The sequence below is a fragment of the Dendropsophus ebraccatus genome, chromosome 5 (assembly GCF_027789765.1).
Source record: "Dendropsophus ebraccatus isolate aDenEbr1 chromosome 5, aDenEbr1.pat, whole genome shotgun sequence".
NCBI lineage: Eukaryota > Metazoa > Chordata > Amphibia > Anura > Hylidae > Dendropsophus > Dendropsophus ebraccatus.
Window position 1 is genome coordinate 37,884,449 of NC_091458.1, and position 25,178 is coordinate 37,909,626.

Sequence of the window (25,178 nt, forward strand, 5' to 3'; positions counted from 1 at the left end):
TAGCCAGTGCCCCCCATAGTAGCCAGTACCCCTATAGTAGCCAGTGCCCCCCATAGTAGCCAGTGCCCCCATAGTAGCCAGTGCCCCTATAGTAGCCAGTGTCCCCCATAGTAGCCAGTGCCCCCATAGTAGCCAGTGCCCCCATAGTAGCCAGTGCCCCCCATAGTAGCCAGTACCCCTATAGTAGACAGTGCCCCCATAGTAGCCAGTACCCCCCATAGTAGCCAGTGCCCCCGATAGTAGCCAGTGCCCCCCATAGTAGCCAGTACCCCTATAGTAGCCAGTGCCCCCATAGTAGCCAGTGCCCCCCATAGTAGCCAGTACCCCTATAGTAGACAGTGCCCCCATAGTAGCCAGTGCCCCCCATAGTAGCCAGTACCCCCCATAGTAGCCAGTGCCCCCGATAGTAGCCAGTGCCCCCCATAGTAGCCAGTGCCCCCAATAGTAGCCAGTGCCCCCATAGTAGCCAGTGCCCCCGATAGTAGCCAGTGCCCCATAGTAGCCAGTGCCCCCCATAGTAGCCAGTGCCCCCCATAGTAGCCAGTGCCCCCATAGTAGCCAGTGCCCCCCATAGTAGCCAGTGCCCCCCATAGTAGCCAGTGCCCCCGATAGTAGCCAGTGCCCCCATAGTAGCCAGTGACCCCCATAGTAGCCAGTGACCCCCATAGTAGCCAGTGCCCCCATAGTATCCAGTGCCCCCATAGTAGCCAGTGACCCCCAAAACAACAAACCAGTTACTCACCCGTCCGCCGGCCCCTGCAGCTGATGTCTCCCGGCAGCTCGCACTCCCGTCATCCTCCGGGCACAGGCAGCGGGGTACAGAGAGACTGCCTGTGCCGGAAGTGTCCGGCTGCACGACACGTCCAGGACACAGGCAGCGTCTCTGTACCCCGCTGCCTGTGCCCGGAGGATGACGGGAGTGCGAGCTGCCGGGAGACATCAGTTGCAGGGGCCGGCGGACGGACGGGTGAGTAACTGGACTGCCTGCCCCTTCTATCGCCACTTAGCTGAGCCGATCAGAAGCCCAGGAAAGTGCTGCTGATTACACTTTCCTGGGCTTCTGATCGGCTCAGCTGAGAAGCGATAGAAGGGGCGGGCGGGTCGCTCAGGGCCGCTCACTATGCATATGCATAGTGAGTGGCAATACAGGGGGCGGGCGGGACGGCTTCCTTGCGGTGCTCAGCACTGCTTGGAAGCCGTCTTCGCTTTATAGGACGCACTTAGTTTTATAAGTGCGTCTTATAAAGCAAAAAATACAGGTCACAGAGGGCAGGGGCCCCCTAGGACGCAAGGGCCCCCGGGCAGCCGCCTACCCTGCCCAATGGGTAAGACGGCCCTGGATAATTTAATAGTCTGGGTGATTACAAATGCGGCGATGTTTATTTTTTTCTTTCTTTCTTTCTTTTTATTTATTAAATGGGAAAGGGGGAGTGACTTGGACTTTTATTAGTTTAATAAGAAAAAAACTTTAAAAAAAAAACAACAACTTTTACATTACTTAGAAGCCCCCTGCGGGACTTCTATATACACAGCACTGATCTCCCATTGAGATCAATGCTGTGTATATAATAGAGCGCCGATCCATTAGATCGGTGTTCTATTGGTCTTGTCTGCTGGAGACCAGATTCATAGAATACCGAGTCGGGATCAGCATCATTCCAACACTGAGACCCGGCCCGGTAAGGAGAAGGGAACCCCCTATGCGATCACACCTCGGGGGGGGGGCGCCCACTAGACCCCAATGAAGGGGCTATGGAGGGCATTTAAATGCAGCTGTCATGTGCGATCGGCTGCGCCCGCTAATGACCGCGGTCCTGGGCTGCAAAAAGACGGGATCACGGCGGTTCAGAGGGGGGTCGTGGTGCGTTCCCTCTCTGAAATCCCTAAAAAGGGCCATGACGTATGAGATACCTCATGGGTCGTTAAGGGGTTAAAAGGAGTTATCCAGTGAAAATCTTTTTTTCTTTCAATCAACTGATTTCACAAAGTTTTATATAGATTTGTTGCTATTTCTACACCAGTCAACAATGTGTGTAAGCTGAGTGGCCAAATAATATTTTTTCACATCAGGGAGCCCGATCCCGCCGCGTTCTTTCGGACAGGTGAGTAACGATTAACGGATGCATGCTGGTTTATCTCCCCATATGAATTTTGTTTGGATGGACGCCATGGAGCGAAAGAACGCTGTGTTGACCGGTGTAGAAATAGCAGCAGGAACCCATGGGTGGCGATAGAACAATCGTACACGGGCGTACCTTTGAGTGGGTTATCATGGCTGCCGGGAGAACATCTTAATGATGTGAAATACCACCCTACCATTGGACCCATCGTGGCAGCGTGCTCAGACAAAGTGATAAGACGAGCGTTTCTACCGCTCACCTCCAGTATGACCCCCATCCTGGGAAACCCTGAGTTTACTCCAAGCTTGACGGACAGAGTGTTCCGGGAATGGATAGCGACCAGAGCCTTTAGGGCCAAATCTTATATACAGGACAATACGTGGGTGTCTGAAACTGCCCTGTTAGCATTGACGGACCCATGCTCCCTAGGGCAATGGAGGGTGATGCAATTGAGACACTATCTGTCTTCCCTGCCACCTGCGACCAAATTTACCCGAGCGCTCGCAGATTTTGAACAGCTATGTAACCATCAGGAACCATTGCGACACACCCTATCCATTACTTACCAACTTCTTCAGACTGCCCCCGAAGAGCCCCCACCCCCCTTTCTCCTTAAGTGGGAAACTGACTTGGGACTTACCCTAACAGATGCACAGAGATCTAAAATCCTCTACCTGACGCACAAGTCCTCCATCAGTTCCAAATTTCAGGAAGCAAACTATAAAATTCTCTCACGTTGGTACAGGGTACCAGCCACTCTACACTCTATTATTCCCCAGGTTGACCCAGTCTGCTGGAGATGCGAAGGGGCCAAGGGGACATTCTTACATGTGTTCTGGGACTGCCCCAGATTGAGCGGCTTCTGGTCTGATGTAATAGCGACCATTAGAGCGGTGACCGGCCTATCCATGCACATGGGCCCGGCCCTATTCCTGATTCATCACAGCGAGATCACCCAAGAGGCATACAAACACTCATTGCTAAGTTACCTGGTGATGGCGGCCAGGGCGTGTATTCCGCTTTGTTGGAAGCAGCGCTCTCCTCCTTCTCTTTCACTCTGGGTTGCAAAAGTGAATGACCTGATGTGGATGGAGGATCTCACTGCAGAATTACACTCTACTAACAAAAAATTTCACTCCACTTGGTTACCGTGGATCAGTTTCCAAGAGACCGATGCCTACAGGGAGCTGTTACGCTCTACTGATGCCCCCTAGATGGGGCCCATACAGGTGATTTGGCGGTTGGCCAGGTTCTCGTTTCAGATGGTTGCCCCCAGCCCCCCCCACCCTCCTTGCCCCCCTCTATTTCTCCCCCTCTCTTCTCCCCCATACCCCCCTGCTCTCTGTTCTCTTTGTCTTTGTTTTCCTCTCCGTACGTGATGTCTTCCATTATTTGTCGTCTTAACCTGTTATTTCCTGAACTATGAAAACTGGAAAATGCGAGCGTCGAGCGGGCCGCGTGCCCTCCCCCCATATGTGCAGGATACTGCTAGCTTTGCTATACAGCCCCCAGGGTTTTCATGGAGTTCCGTTGTTGTTACATGCCTACATATGATAACGATTATTCACTATTATTCTTCATTTCTTCCTGTTTTTGCCTCCGGCATATGTGGCTGGAAACTGCTGTGCTTTGTTTGATGCTCTTTTGAAAATAAAGAATTTAAAAAAAAAAGATTTGTAATTTACTTCTATTTAAAAATCTCAAGTCTTCCCATACTTATCAGCTGCTGTATGTCCTGCAATAAATGTTTTCTTTTCAGTCTAACACAGTGCTCTCTTCTGACATCTCTGTCCGAGACAGGAACTGTCCAGAGCAGGAGAGGTTTTCTATAGGCGTTTGCTGCTATTCTAGACAGTTGATGATATGGACAGAGGTGGCAACAGAGAGCACTGTGTCAGACTGAAAACAAAACAACATTTTCTGCAGGACATGCAGCAGCTGATAAGTATGGGAAGACTTGAGATTTTTAAATGGAAGTAAATTACAAATCTGAAACCAGTTGATTTAATAGAAATAGATTTTTTCAGAATAACAGCTCCGGAAGATTTATTTCATACAAATCTATGAGCATCAATACATCTGCAATACTACTGAACTGTTCCCCCCCGGAAACTATTCCCCTTGGGTCACTGTATGGCAGCACATGGAGGATTGGGTTCTATAATAAGAAAATGTAAGGCCTCTGTATGCTTCTTTATGGGTCTGTAAACAGAGGGCATGCTGCAGATTTCATCTAGATTTGTGGATCTGAGCTTTTTCTGGAAAGAAGTAAAATAATCGGCAGGTGGTAAAATCAGCCCACCCCCACACTGGTATTTAGTAAATCCAGAAGTCATAGGATTTGGCATGTTCATTAAGAAGCATACGTCTCTTAAGGAATCAGACACTGTAGCAGATGCCAAATGAGTCACACTTTAAAATCTACGCTAGCGCCAATCTTGTGTAGAGTTCAGCTACAACATGCACTAGCTCTCTAGCATACTGTATAATATAGTATAGGATCCCCAGCGGCGCCGCTCCATTGTGTGCTGAGGGAGTTCTGATGCGAGCACACAGATGCGCTCGCATCAGAACTCTGCGGCCCTAAAGATCATCAGGCTAGGATGATCTTTAATGAGACCGGCCACACGGAATGGCCGGTCTCATACGTAATGTGAACGTGGCCTTAGGCTGCATTCACATGTTCAGTGATTTTCTAGGTCCATGGATGAAGTCCACTATTTTCCTCAGTAATTCTTGAAAAACCATCAATTTTGTATCCTTTTTGCATCAGTGTCCGTGTTTTTCAAGGATCTGTTTAAAGCTTTTTAAATTACACTGATTACATTGTTGCACAGATGTACACGGATGTCAGATCTATTGCAATCCGTGAAAAACACAGATCTCATAGACTTCTATGGGGGGGATCTGTGCTGTGATCTCGTCTACTGTTTCACAGAATGGATTTTGGATCCATGAAAAACGGACCATGTGAATAGTAAACAATGAGCTATAAAAGAAATTCCAGTCTTTCCTTTATAACCTGTTCCCTGTTTATAGTCTGTTCCTGGCTTTGGCTTCAAAAATCTGTCAGATAAATTGGTCAGATATCTCTGTGTGTAAAAGGACCTTTCAAGGTGCGTTTACGCAGACACATCTGACAGACTTTTGAAAGCAAAGCCAGGAATGGATTTGAAAAGAGGAGAAATCTCAGTCTTTCCTTTATAACCTGCTCTCTGCTTATAGTCTGTTGATGACTTTGGCTTCGAAAAACTGTCAGATAAATCTGTCTGTGTAAACGCACCACGAGTCTGATCTACGAGATAGTTTTCAAGACTTATTTTCTTTATAAAGCCATTAACACATCCTTAGGATTCATTGATATTCGCAATATGGAAAAAAATAAAACCACAGACCCATTACAAATGCGTTATGCATGGGTGAGTCATGACAACATATTTGCATTTCCTACATACAATTACGTTAATATTCGCGGCTAGTTCACAGGAGTTCTTACTCCCTTCATCCTTTGTGTACAGTTCACACTTCTGACGCATATGATTAGAGCCAAATTACGAGTAGGTGTCTCTAAGTGATATTAATAATCTCCGATTTCTTGGAGTACATCCCGGACTTTGTAGGCATATATAATTTTTCAAAGTGGGAGACATTAGTGTTTCTTGTCAAACTAATCTAGCTGGAAATCTGTTGTAAACATCGCCCACACAGTAACATCTCATGAAGAGACTGTTGGCAAATAAAAGCTTTTCCATTCGCTTCATAAAAAGATGGCGTTCTTCTTGAAAGGAAGAATATCCCTGAGTGTACCAACAAGAGCAGCGAAGGTGAAGTCTATAAAGATCTGAAGACAATGAAGGAGAGTGAGACAATGGTGGTGAAGATCTGAAGACAATGCCGAGGATGAGACAATGAAGGTGAAGGCTGTGAGGATCCGGAGAGGAACGGCATAAAGGAAAGTGACAATGAAAGTGGCGGCTCTGAACAACTGAAGACTATAAACGCAATTGAATGTGACTACAAATTAGCATCATTTATGTATCGTAACTCACACGGCAAATCGCGCTTCTATCACACATCGGATCCTGATGAAAATGTTAACTGATATAAATTTGTATAATTTGTCGGGAAGAAAATGACGTATCAGAGGTCAAAATCATCAGCCAATGGAGAGCTGGGTTCCAGATTGCACCAAAAATCAAAAATTGGGATCACAGTTGGATCAAGTTTTTAGGACTATTCTTATAGCTACACTTAGGGTATGTGCACACTATAGAATACGCACAGAGACTTCAGGCGGATTCTGCCATGCGGCCTCCGCTTGAAGTTCCACCCGTCCCATAGATCAAAGAATTGACATGGGCGGACGGCATAATTCGTCAGCGAGTCTATCGGACGGGTGGAACCAGAAGCGGAGGCCGCGCAGTGGAATCCGCTTGAAGTCTCTGCGTGTATTCCGTAGTATACACATACCCAAAAGGACACTCCAGTGAAATGTTATTGTACCCTCCCGACATAAGGCTACGTGAAAGTAAACAGCTGCCTTCCTCCCTGTGCTTACCAGGCGCTCTATTTCCCTGATACACTGTCACTGTGTTACTGTAATGTGACTTTTAGGTATTACCCCCAAGTGTCTGTATGTACGCCCAACAAAATCTGAGCATGCTTATGATGAAACGACCATGGTGTTCTGGAAGATCTCCTCCTAAAACTAGATCAGATATGCAAAAAGAGTCCACAAGTCTCGACTCACAGGACTAGCTGGATATCTCTCCAGAGAAGGACCTAGCAAAAGGGTGGTTCATGTAAGGTGACCACCAAAACCAACTATATTAAGTGGCCCTTTCGGTCAATATCCAACTCGATTTTTTCCAGGATATGAGAAGGGAAGTACCAAAGCCAGGTATCCATCCACAGACAGCTTTTTCGTGGTTGTTGCCCCTCATCAGTGTGGAGTAACTGGAAGCAAGGCCTAGTAGACCACCACTGTAAAACAATCCACTGATCTCCGGGAGACCAGCTAAAGAAGTCACTATAGGCTTCTAGTAAAAGCGCTCAACAGTAGATCAAGACATAAGTGAGCCCCTGTGGTGGTACTTGGTGGTGTTGAATGCACTAGAACATGAGGCCAGCCATTGTCCTGCACCGGAGTAAGGTCCAACAATGGCCTTCAGAGGATTGTGTGGCCCTTCATGTATATGCCTCCACAGTCCATCTCTGGTCCACCACCAAACTGGGTATGCCGGATGATGTTGCAGGCAGAATAATATTTACTGCAACAAGTAAATAGGATAGCACACACCAGATTGGTTTCCTGTACTGAAGAATCGAGATTTGGGGTCTGTTTGTACCATAGTATGATTTACTCATCCCCGGTAACCTTTACAAACCAACATTCACTGATACGTTAAAGTGGATTTTATTACATTTGGAGCCAGTATTGCTCTTTATGATGGGCGCCGGTCCGAGGCAATGAACCATAAAAGATGATGTCCAATAAAAGGTAATTTATTAGACCCAACGTATTTCAAAACTGATCTGGTTTCTTTTTCAAGAGTGTCACATGAAAAAGAAACCAGATCAGTTTTGAAACGCGTTGGTTCTAATAAATCAGCTTTTATCAGACATCATCTTTTATGGTTCATTGCCCTCGGACCGGCACCCATCATCCCCATGGTGCAGAGGAAGCCCTTATTTCTGTTATTATCATGCCTTGTGGAGATAGGGAGCGGCTGCGGCCTGTTTCATTTGCCATCATGAAAGTTGTGCCTCTATTGTCTCCTTAAGGTGAAAGTTGCCTGTGTTAGCGTCACCGGTTTTTGTACTCACCGATCCTTTCTATGGAACGCCGTCTATTCTTTTCCATTAAGTATTGCTCTTTATGTCTGTATGTAGTAGGTGAATAAGAGTTGCCCCACAATAACACATTTTCAGATTGCCGTCCCTCTTCAAGAAGATGTGGCTTTTCAGAAGTTGTTCAAGGGCACTTGCAGTCAGGGTCACCCCAGCCACTACAATAACAGGGAACACAGCTGCAGCCAGGGATTAGCTAAGCAAATCCTTGAGTACATTTTTTTTTATCACCTGATTATAATTATTTACAAAAAAAATCCCTTTAAGTATTATGTACCCAAGGTCTTTCTATGCAGTATTCAAACCTGTAACAATGTTTTATTTCTGTTTTTTAGACTTGAAGTGATAGATGAGGATAAGGTTGTGCTGTCTTCATCACTAGACTGTACAGCACGCCTCTGGAGCATCGATGGAGAATTTATAGGTTTGTACTTTATATGTGTCACTATATTCTTACCATTAGTCAATTTATGTTAACAATACTGCACAAAGTGTCTAAATCAGGGTGTGTAAAACTAGAATAAGGAATAAACTGTAAAATGCCAGAAATGTCAACCGAGAAAGGAAAGCTCAATAGGCAACAATGATGAAACATTGGGTTCCATACAGTCTGCACAAATAGTCACACATTGGAGTGTGTTATACATGACTATAATAACTGATGCATGCCAGGATATGGATAGGGTAGATGTCATCTGCTTTACTCCATTTCGCAGTTGCTGAGCTGCCTACGTGGCTTGTGAGCCATTCAGGATGGTCGTTTACTGAAAGAACTGGACCGTCCATGTCAACAAAATCAAGGAAGGAGGAAGAAGAACTAGGTGTCGGGTCATGTTCACACACTGTGAGAACATCGGTCGTTGTTTGACATGGCAGTGTCAAACAACAGGTAATGTCTGACATGTTCACCTGGCCGATACTGCAGGTTGAAACAACAGGCGTTGCTTATTGACTGCAATCGAATACATGTAAGTGTATGGAATAGCGGCCGTAGTAGTGTATTCACCCTGCGGTCACACAAAATAATTGACAGGTCTATTTTATGTGGCCAATGTTTGGTAAACAGCGGCCATATAAAATAGGCTGTACTCACAGTGTAAAGTATGGCTCCCGGACGTACTTTACACTGTGGTCTATGGCAAATTGGAGCACGGGCACACCTGAATGTGCCCGCATTCCAATTAAAATCAACCGCAGTATCGGCCGGGGAACATGTCGGACACCAGCCGCTGTTTGACACGGTTCATACCCCATGTGAACATGGCCTAAAATCTGGGTCTGGGGTCTAAGTGTTGCAGGACAGGACCAAAATTTACTCTGATGCCCATGGTTCTCTCAGTACACTGGGCATAGTCAAGCAAGAAAAATGCTAGTTGGGTTCACAGAGATGAGAAACCCAAAATGTTCAGGTTTGGCAACATCATCCGGACCCAAACTTCTAGCGTTTCATTCCCTGTGGCTGCAGATGTTGGATGCAATCCTAAAGAGTCCTGAAAAAAACATGGATACAGCCATAGGCCATGCTTACACGACGTAAGTTCAATAGTAATCACATCCGTTGTTGCTGATTTGCAACAACAGCCCTGATTAATACACAAGTTACGTGCAGTGCAATCTGAGGCAATCCCAGCCGGAATGTATACATATAGTATACACTTCGTCCGGGATCCCTAGCGGCCGCACAAAAAACTGACATGTTAGTTTTGTGCAGCCCCTATTCATTGAATAGTGGCCACACAAACCTGACAGGTAACACAATGGAAAGTACAGCCCGGGCCGCATTCTCCATTGTCGGCTATGGTGAATTGGGATGCTGGCACACACGGATGCGCCCGCATCATAATTCAGCACAAATCTTCACTGACACCGGACGTTCTATGACACGGCCGGGTCAGAGAACGGCCGGTGTCATACGCCGTGTGAACATGGCAATAGGCTGTCTCCATGTTTTCCCTGGCAGCCCTGGGGCAGCCATGGAGAATCAAATGTTGTGCATTCGAGTTCGGATAACGTTACAGAAACCGAACAAGATCTGCTCAACAATAATTCTTTAGAATGGAGTAAACAACCAATGGGTTTCTATAGACAATGAAACTGAATGGGCTTGGAATAAGACTATGTACCAGAGACCCAGAAATGCACTACTTGGGCCTTAGACCTCTGTATCTGCCTATGCAATTCTGCTCTATATCATGGGCAGAAAACTGATAGGGAGATTGGAAAAAGACTTGCTGTTTGCAAAGTTATAAAATCATGTTTTCCATCCAAGCCCACCATATGAATTCTTGCCTTACATAATTGAAGCACTGAGCTCGGCTTCTAGCATTGAGCCTTGTACATCAGTGCAGGGTAGTGGGGGCAGGAGGAGACATGCATGCTACAGCGTGGACTCCATGACACTCAAGCGGGGAAGCAGTTTATTCTCGCTCCCTATCGGCTTTATGCCCATGTTTGCAGCTCTGAGCTGGATACACAGCTGACAGACTCCGTTTAACATCATAAGCTATTTGCGTCTATTAAGATACTGGCAGCTATCAGTCATAGCATTCCTCCCAGCCAAACATCCTTGTGAATGGTGCCGCTAATTTCCTACAATGAATTAGCTGCTGTAGTTGGCTTCGACTGAATTTTGGCATCCACAGAAAGCATACGCTCCCTGGAGGAAATTGACTTGCAAGTACTCTCAGTCAATTTGAACTGGAGTTAATAGATCCAGTTATCTTGTAATCTTTGCCCATAAGTAACACAGATATCTACATTAATCAGTGGGGCTAGGCGGCATCCGGGGAGATTATACAGCCTGTCAATAGGATTGAACTCATTATGGCAACCTGTGAAGTACAGAAGCTAAATAGGAGGCCCAATTACAGCATAATTGTTAGTGTTGGTGTCTATCAAGTAGGAGGAAAAAAAACATTTAATTTATAAGATGAAAGACTTCATCATTTCTGTGTCAGATCTCTGTTGTTTCCTGCTGGCACCCCTGAGAAATAATGGTAGAAACATGGCAGATTTCTAGACAGCATTGGGAATAATCAAGCCCCTTGCTGCTCATTTATCATGTTCCTTGCTACCTATCAATAACCGGCTAATGTGGAGCTTCACGGGATTATACATACGGAAAGAACTCATAAAAGCTGTGTACAGAGCCATCAGGTGGAGTTCTTTCAAGTGGTGAAAGATGTACCAGAAAAAATGTGGGAAAAGCCTAAAAATTTGCTTCTATTCTGGCTGTTTCAGAAACACCCATAATCAGTGTCCCCCATACCAAAACTATCTACGTATGAAAAAAATAAGCATACAAATCTGGAATCTATTGATCCTTGTTAGTAATGCAAAAGAGTAGTGATTACACCTCAATGCCCTAGAATGAGTATCCGTGTAAAAATGTAAGGGTAGTCTCCCAACGTGTTTCTGCCTCTATTCTTAGTGGCGTCATCAGGGGAGTAAGTTAACTGACCTCTACAGGATGTATCAGAGATTCCTGGATACAATAATATTATGCACAGTATTATGGCAACAGCAGAGTATTAGTGCACCTTGTCACATATATCATTCCTATGACTAAGGTTTATACTAGATGCCACTGTGTTAGATATATATATAAGGGCAAGCAGAGATACAAATGTGGTCAGGCCGTCATACGGCTACTCACTGGCCGTGAAATCAGTGTGCCTTATGGAGTAGTATGCAGGAGAATTGTGTTCCCCTGTACATGTCAGTGAGTTACTGCAGTGGCAGCTTATACAGCAAAGTACTGCATGCCCCAACACAGCTTCGGACTATAGATGTATTCAGCGTCTGCAGTGGCAGAACCTACTCCCCTGAAGACGCTGCGATGCCCTGGCCCCTGGGGGCCACTTCCGCAGTGCTGGTGTTATGAGCGGGCAATGACCGGGGCAGCTGCAGGGGTTATACTTGTCACGGTATAGGCCTGAGGGCGGCACAGCTGTAGGGCCGGTCTGTGGAATCTGCGGGTGATGATGGGCATGCAATTCTTCGCTGCACCTAGTCAGGGCACCAGTTAGTGGACACCAATGCCAGGGTTCAGTAACAGCGGTTTTATTATAGATGAGGTAACTAGTAGCAACAGTTCTGTCCGGATGCAACCGGGGATATATCAGGCTTTGACAAATAAGCAGGAGTGGTGCTGCATAGGCTGTGAGAATACGTGCCGGATGATGGGAGTAGGAGTATGAGAGAAATAGCGTTGCTGGGTGGATTAGCTTGAGAGTAATACTTGCTGTGAATCCTTGTAGCGATGAGGAGAGATAACAGAATGACACCCAGATGAAAGAAAAGACTCCGGACACTTGAGCAGGCAGATACAGCTGAAGACTTGAATACAGCAGAGCACTCGATCCACAACTCCTCTGAGGCAGGAGAGGGACGACACACACAACCTCCTTGCTCAGCAGCAAGGGGAAGACTAACTTGTTAGGAGGAAGTGGGAGGTCACATGGTTGCTCCTGGCCAGAGCTAGTCGGCCATTGGAGGAACCATGGTTACAGGTCACGTGATCAACAGCCTTGCAAACCACTGTACAATGCAATAATACACAGGAATAAATGAGAATACACATGAGAATGCACATTACCAGAGAATACTAGGGGAAAACCAGCAGCAGTTGCAGTGCAAACACTTACCAGAACAGGCATTGACACAGCAAAAGAAATGGCCATAATAGGAGTAGTAGTCTGCATGTTCTGGGACACTGCATACCTCCCTAGCAAGTTTGAGCCGACCTCGGCGAATCTAGAAGGCAGCAAACATGAATAGACTGGACAATCAAACAACAGGAATGAATGATGAGAGTGAGTGTGATGAGGTGTGTGTTTCCCACGCCCAAGGCACAGGTGAGAAGAGAGAGAGGATGAGAAACCCTAGTGGCAGGACTTCACCTAGGGGTGCCTTACGTACTCTGGCGACCAGGTAGCTAGTGCGTGAACCATCTGACGTGTAAGCCAGGACAACTTAACTGCTGGCGGGTGACCCTCCATTTTCCAGCCAGTTAGACAGTAGGTTTTCTGTTAAATGTGTTACCCTACTGGAGGAGAATGTGAAGACCTGTGTACTATCTTGGCGTGTTTGTGAAATGTCTTGGATACCTGAAAGAGAATAGAACAAAATAATAAAAGCAAGCATACATCTGGGCGCCCATACATACGGGTCAATCATACAACACAATTACTCAATAGGCCAAACACACGAAAGGGTATCCAAGGTGCAATATGTATGGACCAGTGTGAATGTTAAGTAAGACTATGTGTGATTACTACTGTGTTGGGACAAGACAGAGGTGAACAAATACTGGAAACAAAAGGAAAGGAAACACAAGGGACAACAAATACTGCGAGGTCTTGAGGAGAACTGGCTCACATGAATCTGAATGAAACCTGAGAAAAATCTGAATGAAAATCTGAGAAAAATCTGCATACGAACTGGCTCACCTAAATCTTTCCAGCTATAGATATGATAATAATACACAATAATGAGACTGGATGAGAAAATACACTCCTACATAAACTGGACTTTCTCTGAGGTATATATATACTGACTTCTCTTACTCAGAGGAGGAGCTATCTGACTTAGACACTGGAAAATATACTGTTTTACAAAAGAGGCACTCTACTCTGAGGCAATCTATGTAACCTTGTGCTTACTCAGAGGAGGAAATACAAAGACTTCGATAACACTGGAATGCAATAGTACAATAAGTGCAATAATACCCTGTGTGGAACACACAATCACAGGAAAGTGCATTAGGAAGGAATGGATTAAGTGTCTCTGTTAGGTAGAGTCTCTTTTAGGCAATTAGACATCGTCCATGTAAAAGGCTCTGGGACAGGCACTAGAGAACTTTTTGTTATGGTAAGTGTCCATCAGCTCATGGCTGGTTAGTACAGGGAACTTGGTCAGGAGGACCAGGCACGAACCTTAAACATTGCATAGCAGGAACCTGAAACAATTAAACAGTTAGACAACAGAAACAGTTTAAGGACTCATCTTTCAGGAGGACACTTAACAGAAATGTCCTGGAGGACCCTGAGTAGGCTTCTTCTTTTTCTTCTTCCACGGATAGCGATAGCGTGAAGGGCCTGGAGCAGAAGCATCACTGGATGCCGTAGTGACTACAATGCTGGGCATCACCGTGGTGATAGGAGAGATGATGGGGGCCACATGATAGGTGACGGTCGTGGTAGAAGAGGCAGCCTTAGCCACAGCAGTGGGGGCAGTAGAGGGGACTGCGGTAGTAGACGGGCCCGCTGTAGTGGAAGCTGCAGGAGTAGCGCTAGGCATAGCGGTGGCAGCTGTAGTAGCAGGCGACAGGGCAGCGAGTGCCTGCTGAATGTCCTCGATCAGCTGCATAATCTTAGGCCCCGGCCCGAGCATCCATTGCGGCAGGGGCGGCGAATCACGCCCTGGAGGTTGCCACAGACCCGGGGATATGAAGGCCTTAGCAGAGTTCTCCCCTTTAGGGCCAGGGACTGAGGACAACAGAGTCGGTCCACTTAGAATCTGTTCGCTGTCCGGTGATGAGGACCCTCCGGTACAAGAAGCGAGGTCAGCGGTGCTGGAGTGACCGGGTCCCGGAGAAATGCTGGTCTCAGGTATGGGCCCCTCATTCTGATCAGCAGAGGCCGGGATGAAGGCCCGGCGAAGACCTCCGTCGTCCGGCGGGGCAGCGGCCCAGCTGGTGTCGCTGTAGGATGGGAGCGGTGCTAGCAGGCAGGCAGGATTGCTCTCCGGCAGCTCCGGCATCACTGGTGCTGCGGCTGCAGGCAAACGTTTCTCGGGGGCCGCCATCTTGTCACGCTCTGGCCGGAACTTGTAGCAGGAAGGGGAGGAGCACCAGGCTGGAGGATCAGGTTCCAGAATCTGCCCAGCAACAGTGACGTCATCCGGCCCAGGCAGCCAATCAGGAGCAGTCAATGCAAAGTCTATGGCACCGGGCGATTCCCGCGCTTTGGCAGCATGGCTGTTAACCCCCTCCTCACCGGGGTATGGCGCAGCCAGAAATTGAAGAAGACGGCAGCCATCTTGTGTACTGTTTAGGGCCTGAAACACCTCAATCACCCCCATAGTAATCGGCAAAGTCTCTGGGGGGTAGCAGTGCAGTTCTGGGGACACTAACAGTTGGCACAACACAGTCTGTATCCTGTTCGTGACGCCAAAAATGCGATGCCCTGGCCCCTGGGGGCCACTTCCGCAGTGCTGGTGTTATGAGCGGGCAATGACCGGGGCAGCTGCAGGGGTTATACTTGTCACGGTATAGGCCTGAGGGCGGCACAGCTGTAGGGCCGGTCTGTGGAATCTGCGGGTGATGATGGGCATGCGATTCTTCGCTGCACCTAGTCAGGGCACCAGTTAGTGGACACCAATGCCAGGGTTCAGTAACAGCGGTTTTATTATAGATTAGGTAACTAGTAGCAACAGTTCTGTCCGGATGCAACCGGGGATATATCAGGCTTTGACAAATAAGCAGGAGTGGTGCTGCATAGGCTGTGAGAATACGTGCCGGATGATGGGAGTAGGAGTATGAGAGAAATAGCGTTGCTGGGTGGATTAGCTTGAGAATAATACTTGCTGTGAATCCTTGTAGCGATGAGGAGAGATAACGGAATGACACCCAGATGAGAGAGAAGACTCCGGACACTTGAGCAGGCAGATACAGCCGAAGACTTGAATACAGCAGAGCACTCGATCCACAACTCCTCTGAGGGAGGAGAGGGACGACACACACAACCTCCTTGCTCAGCAGCAAGGGGAAGACTAACTTGTTAGGAGGAAGTGGGAGGTCACATGGTTGCTCCTGGCCAGAGCTAGTCGGCCATTGGAGGAACCATGGTTACAGGTCACGTGATCAACAGCCTTGCATACCACTGTACAATGTAATAATACACAGGAATACATGAGAATACACATGAGAATGCACATTACCAGAGAATACTAGGGGAAAACCAGCAGCAGTTGCAGTGCAAACACTTACCAGAACAGGCATTGACACAGCAAGAGAAATGGCCATAATAGGAGTAGTAGTCTGCATGTTCTGGGACACTGCAACGCCACTAAGAATAGGGGCAGAAATGCGTTGGAAGACTTCCCTTACATTTTTACATGGATACTCATTCTTGGGCATTGAGGTGTGATCGCTACTCCTACACGATTTTGCCTGATTTGCATTACTAATAAAGGATCAATACATTCCGGATGTGTATGATTCTTTTTTATCATATGTAAATAGTTTTGGTATGGGGACACTAATTATGGGTGTTTCTTAAACCACCAGAATGAAAGCTAAGTTTTAGGGGGATTGTTTATTTTGACGCGTATTGTATACCTGTACATACTTAATTTGAAGTGGTGAAAGGTGCTCTGTTGTATCGGTGGTTTTAGAATGTAACCGCCCAGGATAAATGTTGCATAGACATTCATTAAAGAGGTTATCCAGGATTAGAAAAAGCATAACTATTTATTGCAGAAACATCACCACTCCTGGCTTCAGGTTGTTTGTGGTATTACAGTTTATCCCATTTCACTTCAATGGAACTAGGCTGCAAAACCTTGCCTAAACTGAGGATAGGAGAGATGCTGTTTATGGAAGAAAGCAGCCATGTTTTGTTATCAACTAGTTCTTGAGATTCAGAGATAACTGCGGCCAGCACCTGGACATTACATAGCGCATCACCCATTCCTCTCAGCTATGCCATAACATAGTTCTGGTGAAAGTGCATAGGACTGAACAGGCTTGAACTGTGCTGGGGGATGATTTACAATACACCACTATAGATGGCATGTGAAAAGAGAAGGGTTTATTGATGCACTGGCTTCTCTATGTGCTATTTGAGCAAAAAAAAAAAGAAATAAACAGCAGCAGCACAGCATGTAAGTAGTGACACTAAGCCCCTAGCTGGTGCTGCGAAGATATGAGAAAAACTTTGGTTTACCTTTCAGGAAGGACTGAACACAATGTGTAACACTGCTAGACTTAGGGTGCAAGCATGTAGACTTTTTCTTGCCCCTGAACACACTACAGTCTAGCCACCACCCTCGCATCCTGTGTTCAGTCCTTGTCTATCTGCTACTAGAGACATATTTCCCCTGGCAACAGGCAGTGAACAGCAGATAGAAGAGAAGGAAGACACCTACTGACCAAGAATGTAGAGTTGTTTTTCTGGAGTCATTTTTGGTAAATTAAAGGAAAAATAACAACAGGTTAGAAGACTCTGCTGTTATGTTCCCATTGGGCTGGCGACACTGAGAATGAAGGTAATTTTCTTACCTTCTTTTTTAATCATATGTAAATTAGGTGGTTTGGTGCCCTAATATGTCCTACCCACCCCCATCCCCATCATTTTACAATCCTAAGCATAAGGGGTCAAGCAGGAATGGGGCAAAATTGACATAATAAGCATAAAGTATAATAATATATTTACTGTATCAAAAAGGGCAAAGTTTACCTTTGGTCCATAAAAGTCTATGCACTTCCTCTACCACCAAGCACAGATCACACAGATATGTCAGATGATCTTTATCTTTATCTACTAATCAGTGTTTGTCTCCTTTAAGAAGCCTTAGAACATGACTGGGGATTTAATGAGCCAAGCCAGAAGCTCCTTAGAAAGGGAACTTAACCATCTGTAGACAGCAGTTTTGGGTTGTTTCCCCTCATCAGTACAGAGCAGGGTGCTGGCTACCAACATGTCTTTCTGGCACTATCCTAAAAGACAATAATGACCTCTTTGGTCCCACAGACCCTGTATGGGTGCATTAGACCATGTCAATGAACATGCCAAAATGTCATAGATTTATACAGAATCCAAGATAAGAAAACCTCTAAATGCCTCTGTATCAAGATTGAAGGTTTATAGAAGGTGCAATATGGGCCCACAGCAGGGCCACTATTGTCATTCTGCTAGAAAAAAAACGATAAAAAAGGATAGTTGTGTCACATTATGATACCGCCGGCTGCTGTTACCCAGATCTTTTGTGTACTGAATATTCTCCATATCTATGTATTGATTGAATATTTTACAGCAGTTATTCGCAGAACCCACTAAATAATAGATCATCGCTGCTGGGTCATATAAATGTTTCTTTCTACAGATGGTGTGTTGTATCATTTGTGCCCCACAGAGACCCAATAATAAATGTGTTTGTTACATGACGGTGCCAGCTCCCTGGCATGAAGTTTTCTGCCAACTAATCCTAAAGCAGCAATTTAGTAGCTAAAGGATTAAACGTGTTTCCCTTAGCAGAACTGTGTGGAAAGATTTTAATCCTTATAACCAATAGTTACACACGGGATAGTTACTGCACTAATAGATGGAGGTTATAGAACTTATACTGACAGCTCCTATATTATTCCAGGGACGTTTGGCCAGGAGGATCCATGGGAGGTGTTCACTCCGGCATCTTGGAAACATCCCATGGTGCCATATGAGATCCTCATTGACCCAGAGAGCATGCCCGTGCATCCAGTGCTGGAGCAGCCCACGGATGAGCCTGAAGAAGTGACTTCTCAAGAGGAAGAGGAGCCACAGGAAACATCAGATATAAAGGTATATATAAGGATTGCCAAGATTGAGGATTAAAGGGGCCCATGCACAATAAAGCATTACTGTCATGTATATTAACTTCTGACATATTGCACAGATGTGTAAAGAGTTAAGACTGGTCAGGATCTCAGTGCTAAGACCCCTCTGATCGACAGATCTTTATGTCCGTGGAGGTCCAGACATTTGGCTGAGCCCAACAGATTTTTAGATGCCCTTCTCTTCTGACCCTCTCGGTATTCCCATTAGATAACATTATTTATTATTACTAAAATATGCCAGACGATTATGATTGTTGAGGGATCTCTGGGAACCCCATCAATCCTGAGAGGGAATGAGGACAGAGATACTTTCTGCCAAGGATCTGCACACAGTATACTGACAAATTTAAAGGGAATCTGTATTTCCTGAACACTGCCCCCAAACCTTACTAGTACTAACCTGGTACTATTCGTTAGCTCTTCCCCATCCATGCCTCCTGGAGCCGCTGTTCGTATAAAGAACTCTTTTATTCGGGCAGTGCCGCGTGGCACTATGTCAAAGAGATAGGGCCTAGAGCAACCCTAGCAGGCCTAGTCCTTCAGAACATGAACATGCCCACGGACAGACGGACAGAGGTGTGGCAGGCCTAGGGCACTGGTTCTCTTGGCCCTGCCCCTTTGCCATGGCACCAACACTTCTACAGAGAATGCAAAGGGGGTAAGGGGAGCAGTATACACTGGACTGCCATGTCCTGGGATGGAAAGGAAAATATTACCATATATACCAGCAATAGCAGGAGGCCCATTTCTGTTTAAAAACCTTAGGAATAAGAAAATCCCATTCTTAGCGCAGTAATCTCTCCGCAGTGTCCTCCCATAAATGCTACGAGTAACATTTTGTATTTATGGTCCAATCTGCAATAACATTTTTTTTACATTACACCTGCAAACCCGAGTCTCCTGTGTCATATATCTGTGATGTATTCTGCAGAATGAAATAAACTACAATGCAAAGTCCTTACTGCTAACTATAACAGAAGAAGATATCCAGGAGGAGATCAACAAGCAGAATCTCTCCTGTGGCAGTGGGAAAAGGTGAGATGTACCATGCAATAGGAAAACCGGTCACCCAAACAAAATATTTCCATGCGTAAGAGGAGACATTTCCATTTCATATTGGGTTAATAATTGTTCTAAATGTCATTGTGAATACTTCCAGTGTTGTTCGTAAAATGGCCTGATTTATGTTGGTTTCATGCCTACAGTTTTTTTTTTTTCTGAAAATTGCCTTCTTACATCTTTAGGTTATGTTCCCACACGGTATTTTTGCTCAGTATTTTGCAACCACCAAAACCAGAAGTGGATTGGACAGATTGAACACAGAAAGGCTATGTTCACACACTGAGCGGATGGCTGCCATTTAATGGCAAATAACGGCCATTATTTCAAAACAACGGCCGCTGTTTTAAAATAACGGCAATTATTTGCCATTAAATGACAACCATCCACTAAATTTCAAGTGTGTGAACGTAGCCTTTCAGTGTTTTCAATCCACTCCTGGTTTTGGTTGCAAAATACTGAGTAAAAATACTTTGTGGAAACATAGCCGTAAAAAGTAATACGATGTTTAATAAATACATAAAGTAGACTTTTTTTTTTTTAGAGTAGACGTTTTTACAAGACGAGAATTTTAAATTTAGAAAAATACTTTGTCCTATTTTTTACAAAAATTTTGAGATTGTCACTAAATGTATCAATTGTAATTTCAGACAACTGCTAGAACAAAGAGGCATAAGCCCTAGGCTGAGCCCAGCAGATTTTTGGATGCCCATGGCCACCCAAATGACCTTCTCGGTATTCCTATTAGATAACATTATTGCTTATCACTAAGATAGGCCATAAGATTATGATTGTCCTTAGAGGGAGGGAACAGAGATACTTTGTGCACGGATCTGCAGCACAGAGTCAGGCTATGTGCACACAATATACTGATCAATTTAAAGTGAATCTGTATCGCCCGAACACAATCCTCAACCCCCTGGTACCATTCGTTAGCTCTTCCCCACCCATGCCTGATCTGATCTGTCTCCTGGAGCTTGTGTTCACATAAAAAAAAACTCTTTTATTCAGGTAGTGGAAGGTGGCACTAAGAGGCAGGGCCTAGAGCAACACTAAGCCTTCAGAACATGAATATCCAGGCCATGGAAGAAGAGAAATGTGGCAGGCCTAGGGCACGGATTCTCTAGGCCCCGCCCTTTTGACACGGCACTAAACTGAACCACCTAAATAAAATAAGTTTATTCCCTAGACAGTGGTCCCAAGAGACAGATAGACCACCGGACCAGGCATGGATTGGGGAGAGCTAACAAACGTTAGAGGGTTTTGGGGCACTTTTTGGGTGATACAGATTCGCTTTAAGGGTACAAACCCACTTGACGTATTTTGCTGCGTGAATCAGTCTTAAAAATAAGCAGGCAAAACGCAGGTTGGCTTTATACAATTGTTCTGCGTTAAAATACGCAGTTGCGTATTTTTGAAGCGTGAAGCTACATGCGTTTTTCGCACAGGTTGTTAACTGATGCTTTGCTAACAACAAGCTTCACGCTTCAAAAATACGCAATTGCGTATTTTAACGCAGAACAATTGTATAAAGCCAACCTGCGTTTTGCCTGCTTATTTTTAAGACTGATTCACGCAGCAAATACGTCAAGTGGGTTTGTACCCTAAAGGGGTTTTGAAGGGAAATCTTACATATGTAAAAAAATTATATATATATATGCATATATATATATATATATATATATATATATATATATATATATATATATATAAAATCATATTTTGCTTCATTATTGGAGGTAGAATCTAGCAGTGAGTTAGAGAATAGAAGCTGTCATTTTCCTAGTATATGTTGGGAACTCCTCCATACCCTTTCAGCTGCTATGTGAATAATTTTCTGTTCTGTTATCGATACAACCTAAATGTCCTGGGATTTCTTATCTCGGTGCAAAATGTTCCCTACATTGAACTAAAAAGGAAAGTAATTGCGAAGAAGAAAGCTCAATAACCCAGTAACCTCTGTTATTTTACAGCTCAATACATCATAAATGATAATTCATAAAAGGATTGCGGCTGTGCCTGCAGGTTCATTGTGGATTAATGAATTATCTGTATATATTGTGCAGACGACAGAAGGGGAAATGAGGACTTCATCTGCCACTTATTTCAGCATCACTGCCATGTAAATCCACTGGAAGCCTGCATAGTATTGCTAGGAGGCTGCCTCTAGTGTCCTAAAGGGGGTAAATGGCACCCATTGGGGTTGGAGAAGGAGGATCAGGTTTAACATGTGGGTCCTCACTTCCTTGTCTAATGTTTTAGGATAGAAAACTGATATATTACAGACTATATATTACTATGTGATTAGAGATGAGTGAACTTACAGTACGTTTAGGTTCACATAAGCTGTATCCATGTTTTCCAGGCAGCTTTAGGGTTGCATCATTCTTTTCCAGCAACTAGGATTCAAACAAAGAGCATCCAAATTCACGCAAACCTGAACCTACTCTGCATGTGATATGTGGACTGACCCGGTCCACCCAAATGAGCACTGCACTTTTTTTTAGCAACAACCCACTTTTAATAGAGTAGGTCCTGTGTGAGGGACCTCTAAGAATACCCCTTTAGGGTGCCTTCCCACCTACCGTATCGCAGGAGAAAATCCGCTGCGGATCCGCAGCAGATTTAACTAAATGAATGAACACAGCATTAAATACGCACTGTCAAATCCGCTGTGATACGGTAGGTGTGAAGGCACCCTTAAAATTAGTAGACAAGCTATGGCCCAGATTTACTTATTTACTTACTTTACTTATTCTTAGTGAAAACCAAGACTAGACAGTCTCCTAATTTATCACAATAGTTCAGGCTATTTGATAAATCTGGCTGTCTAATCTAAGTTTAGACAAACTCAAACCACAATAGTTTAGGCCTCGGCTCCTTTAAACAAAACTCCCCACTTTTACAGAGGTCATGTCGATTTTCACTGACTCATTGGAAAAGTGTCTACAAAATAATATGTCATGTATAGTTTCTTGGTGCCAGACGATTCTTTCGGCGCAAATTGCACCAAAATTCAGGCAAATCTGGGCCTATCTTCCCACATTTTTTAGAGGTGTAAAACAGCAGTTTTACGACAGAAGAATGTTCCAAAATACAGTCTGTACACATAGCCACACCATATAGCATACGCTAGTGCATAGTATGAGCCCCACATACTGTGGCATTATTTTGCTTGGTATTATAGGATGTCACCTGGGCACTCCTATCATGCACTATTCCTCTTACTCTTTTTATATAAAATTAATATATTATAGAATGTGAGGAGATCAAAAATTTGGAAACACCCTGTTGAAACCGATGCATTGTGCCGCCTTATGTCCATAGAAGACTGTCGACAGAAAAAGACCGCTTGGTCTATCTAGTCCGGCCTTTTAGGAATTCCTTTCTTATTATTTATCTTATTTATTTACAGGTTACGTCATGAGAAATACAAGATCGCGCACAAGCCTCTGGACCACGGTGGACCCAACGCATTTCACAATCTTCAATACTTCAACCTGGAAAGTAATTCTGTGACTTTTGAAAAGCCGGACATGTCTGTGGCTGGTACTGATCCATTTCAGAGCTTTGTATCTTCATGAGATGGCGGCAACTGAAAGCAAATGTACCACTATGTACATCGCTTTGGGGTTTTTACATAAATTTACCAATACAGGGATGCTGCTGGTGTGGTCCTTTTTTTGAACCGCCGCCCCTGGTTCCTGCACACAGCACTGGTCTATTCCCTAGCACCAGCTGGGCATAAAGGACTGGGGGTGGGCAAGCTGGCCCCTAGTGTGACGAAACCCCCTCCCCTCTGTGAAGCGTCTCCATTATAACCAATGGAACCACGTCACAGAGGAAAGATCGTCACACTGGGGGTCGGTGGGCGGTTTAAAAAAATGACCACGTCACTAGCATCCCTGCGCTGGTCTATTCATGTAAAAACCTCAAAATCTAGTATTACATTCGCTTTAACTACACAATCTTTCAGCTAGGTTTTTTAAATTGTCCCTGCACACCGTGCTGAACACTGATGGCCCCAAATTACAGGTGCACTTTTTTGTATGTATATTGAGTTGTCTTGAGGATGTATACACATGGGGTAATAATACTGCAGGGGAGAGGTGCAATATTTCTGTATTATCACAAAGCTTCATGTGGTGGCAGCTATGCACGTGTGGTTTTCTGCAGTGAAGCTCTTCGTGCAAACCTATGTGAATAAACTAGAATGCAAAGTGATATTCACCTTTTCTTGCACATTATAACATTCATAATATTTGTGTGATAATGAGGTGAGGTGGCAGCAGAGATCAGCGGATCCATTGCTAAAGAACGTTCTAAATGGTCTGTGTAAAAAGGTTTCCACAAAACATGGTGTATAGCTAAAATGTCAGCAACCTATTAACAGTGGGCTCAACTCCTACTGGGGGATAACTGACCATGGATTGTAGGGAAGCACATCATTGTAAGGCCAGGTTCACACGTGTCTGGTAATCCAACGTGGTTGAGCTGGATGAGGGGAGAAAAAACATTGCATTCAATGTATTTTAATATTGTATACCAGACTGGAGAGCATTCCGGTACATGTCAGCCTAGTTGCACTGGGTGCAATAGATCCAGCCTATTGCATTATCTTATGGGATAGCTTCAGATTGCCAGACATTTGTGAACCCAGCATGAATTGAAGCATACCAGAATATTTTTTCAAAGATTTTGCCTGTTTAAAGGAGTAGTCCGGCATTGGCAATTTTTTTCAAAAGAGTCAGGGAGGAGGTGGGTGCACATAACAACATGCACCTATCTCCCAGGCTCCAGCGCAGGGGTCTGCTCTCCCCCACTCTGGTTCGCAGCCACTTTATGTTCTGAGCAGGGACCCGGGTCGTCACATGTCCGCCCTGCTCAGCCAGTCAGTGGCCATAGCGGGGTCCCACCCCAGTCGCTGATTGGCTGAGCAGGTTAACACGTCACAAGCAGAGTCCCTGACCTTTCGAAAAAAATGTTTGGAGAAGTAATACGCTTATCCGGACTGTATGAATAGTTTATTGTTTTTGGTTGAATTAAGCAGTAACAGGAATCTTATAACACATCTAGTTCTTGAATTTATATAAATCTCCTGTGAGCCTGGCTAAGAAACAAGACCTCATCACACAATGTGTCGGCAGAAAAAGACCACTTGGTCCACCCAGTCTGTCCTTTTAGTAGTTACTTTGTACACACATGCACACAGTCCTGTTCTTCATATGCCTCTGCAGTTTCTGACAGGGCTCCGAGCCGCACATATCCTATCACTATTGCCTCTTGTAGGTAATGAGTAATTGCTATATATATATATATATATATATATATATATATATATATAACAAGCAGTGTGAGCCTGGACCATTGCATAGTAACAATGATCTGGGTGACAACCAGCCTTGTATATTCTGCAGTGGTTACCAAGTCTCCCTTCAGGCTGCTTCATGTAAATTATGCAAGATGGCAACGCTCCTCCATACAGTAGGATGGAACGTGAACATTACCAGTACAAAGGCTGCAGCTACTGACCATCCTGTCTGCAGCTTCTG

At 45.0% G+C, this 25,178-nt stretch overlaps 1 protein-coding gene across 2 annotated transcripts in view; it reads left to right on the forward strand.

Moving 5' to 3' along the window:
• Positions 1 to 23,446, forward strand: part of LOC138793484 (cilia- and flagella-associated protein 337-like) — a 126,795-nt gene extending 103,349 nt beyond the window's left edge. The window contains exons 27-30 of one of the 2 annotated variants that reach the window (XM_069972075.1): positions 8,306 to 8,394; positions 18,342 to 18,532; positions 19,499 to 19,602; positions 23,042 to 23,446. In XM_069972075.1, the coding sequence (XP_069828176.1) occupies positions 8,306 to 8,394; positions 18,342 to 18,532; positions 19,499 to 19,602; positions 23,042 to 23,210 (553 nt within the window). In that variant the 3' untranslated portion in view covers positions 23,211 to 23,446. Of the gene's footprint in view, positions 1 to 8,305; positions 8,395 to 18,341; positions 18,533 to 19,498; positions 19,603 to 23,041 lie in introns of those variants that run through there. The other variant, XM_069972077.1, reaches the window with a different exon arrangement.
• Positions 23,447 to 25,178: the final 1,732 nt, after the last annotated feature.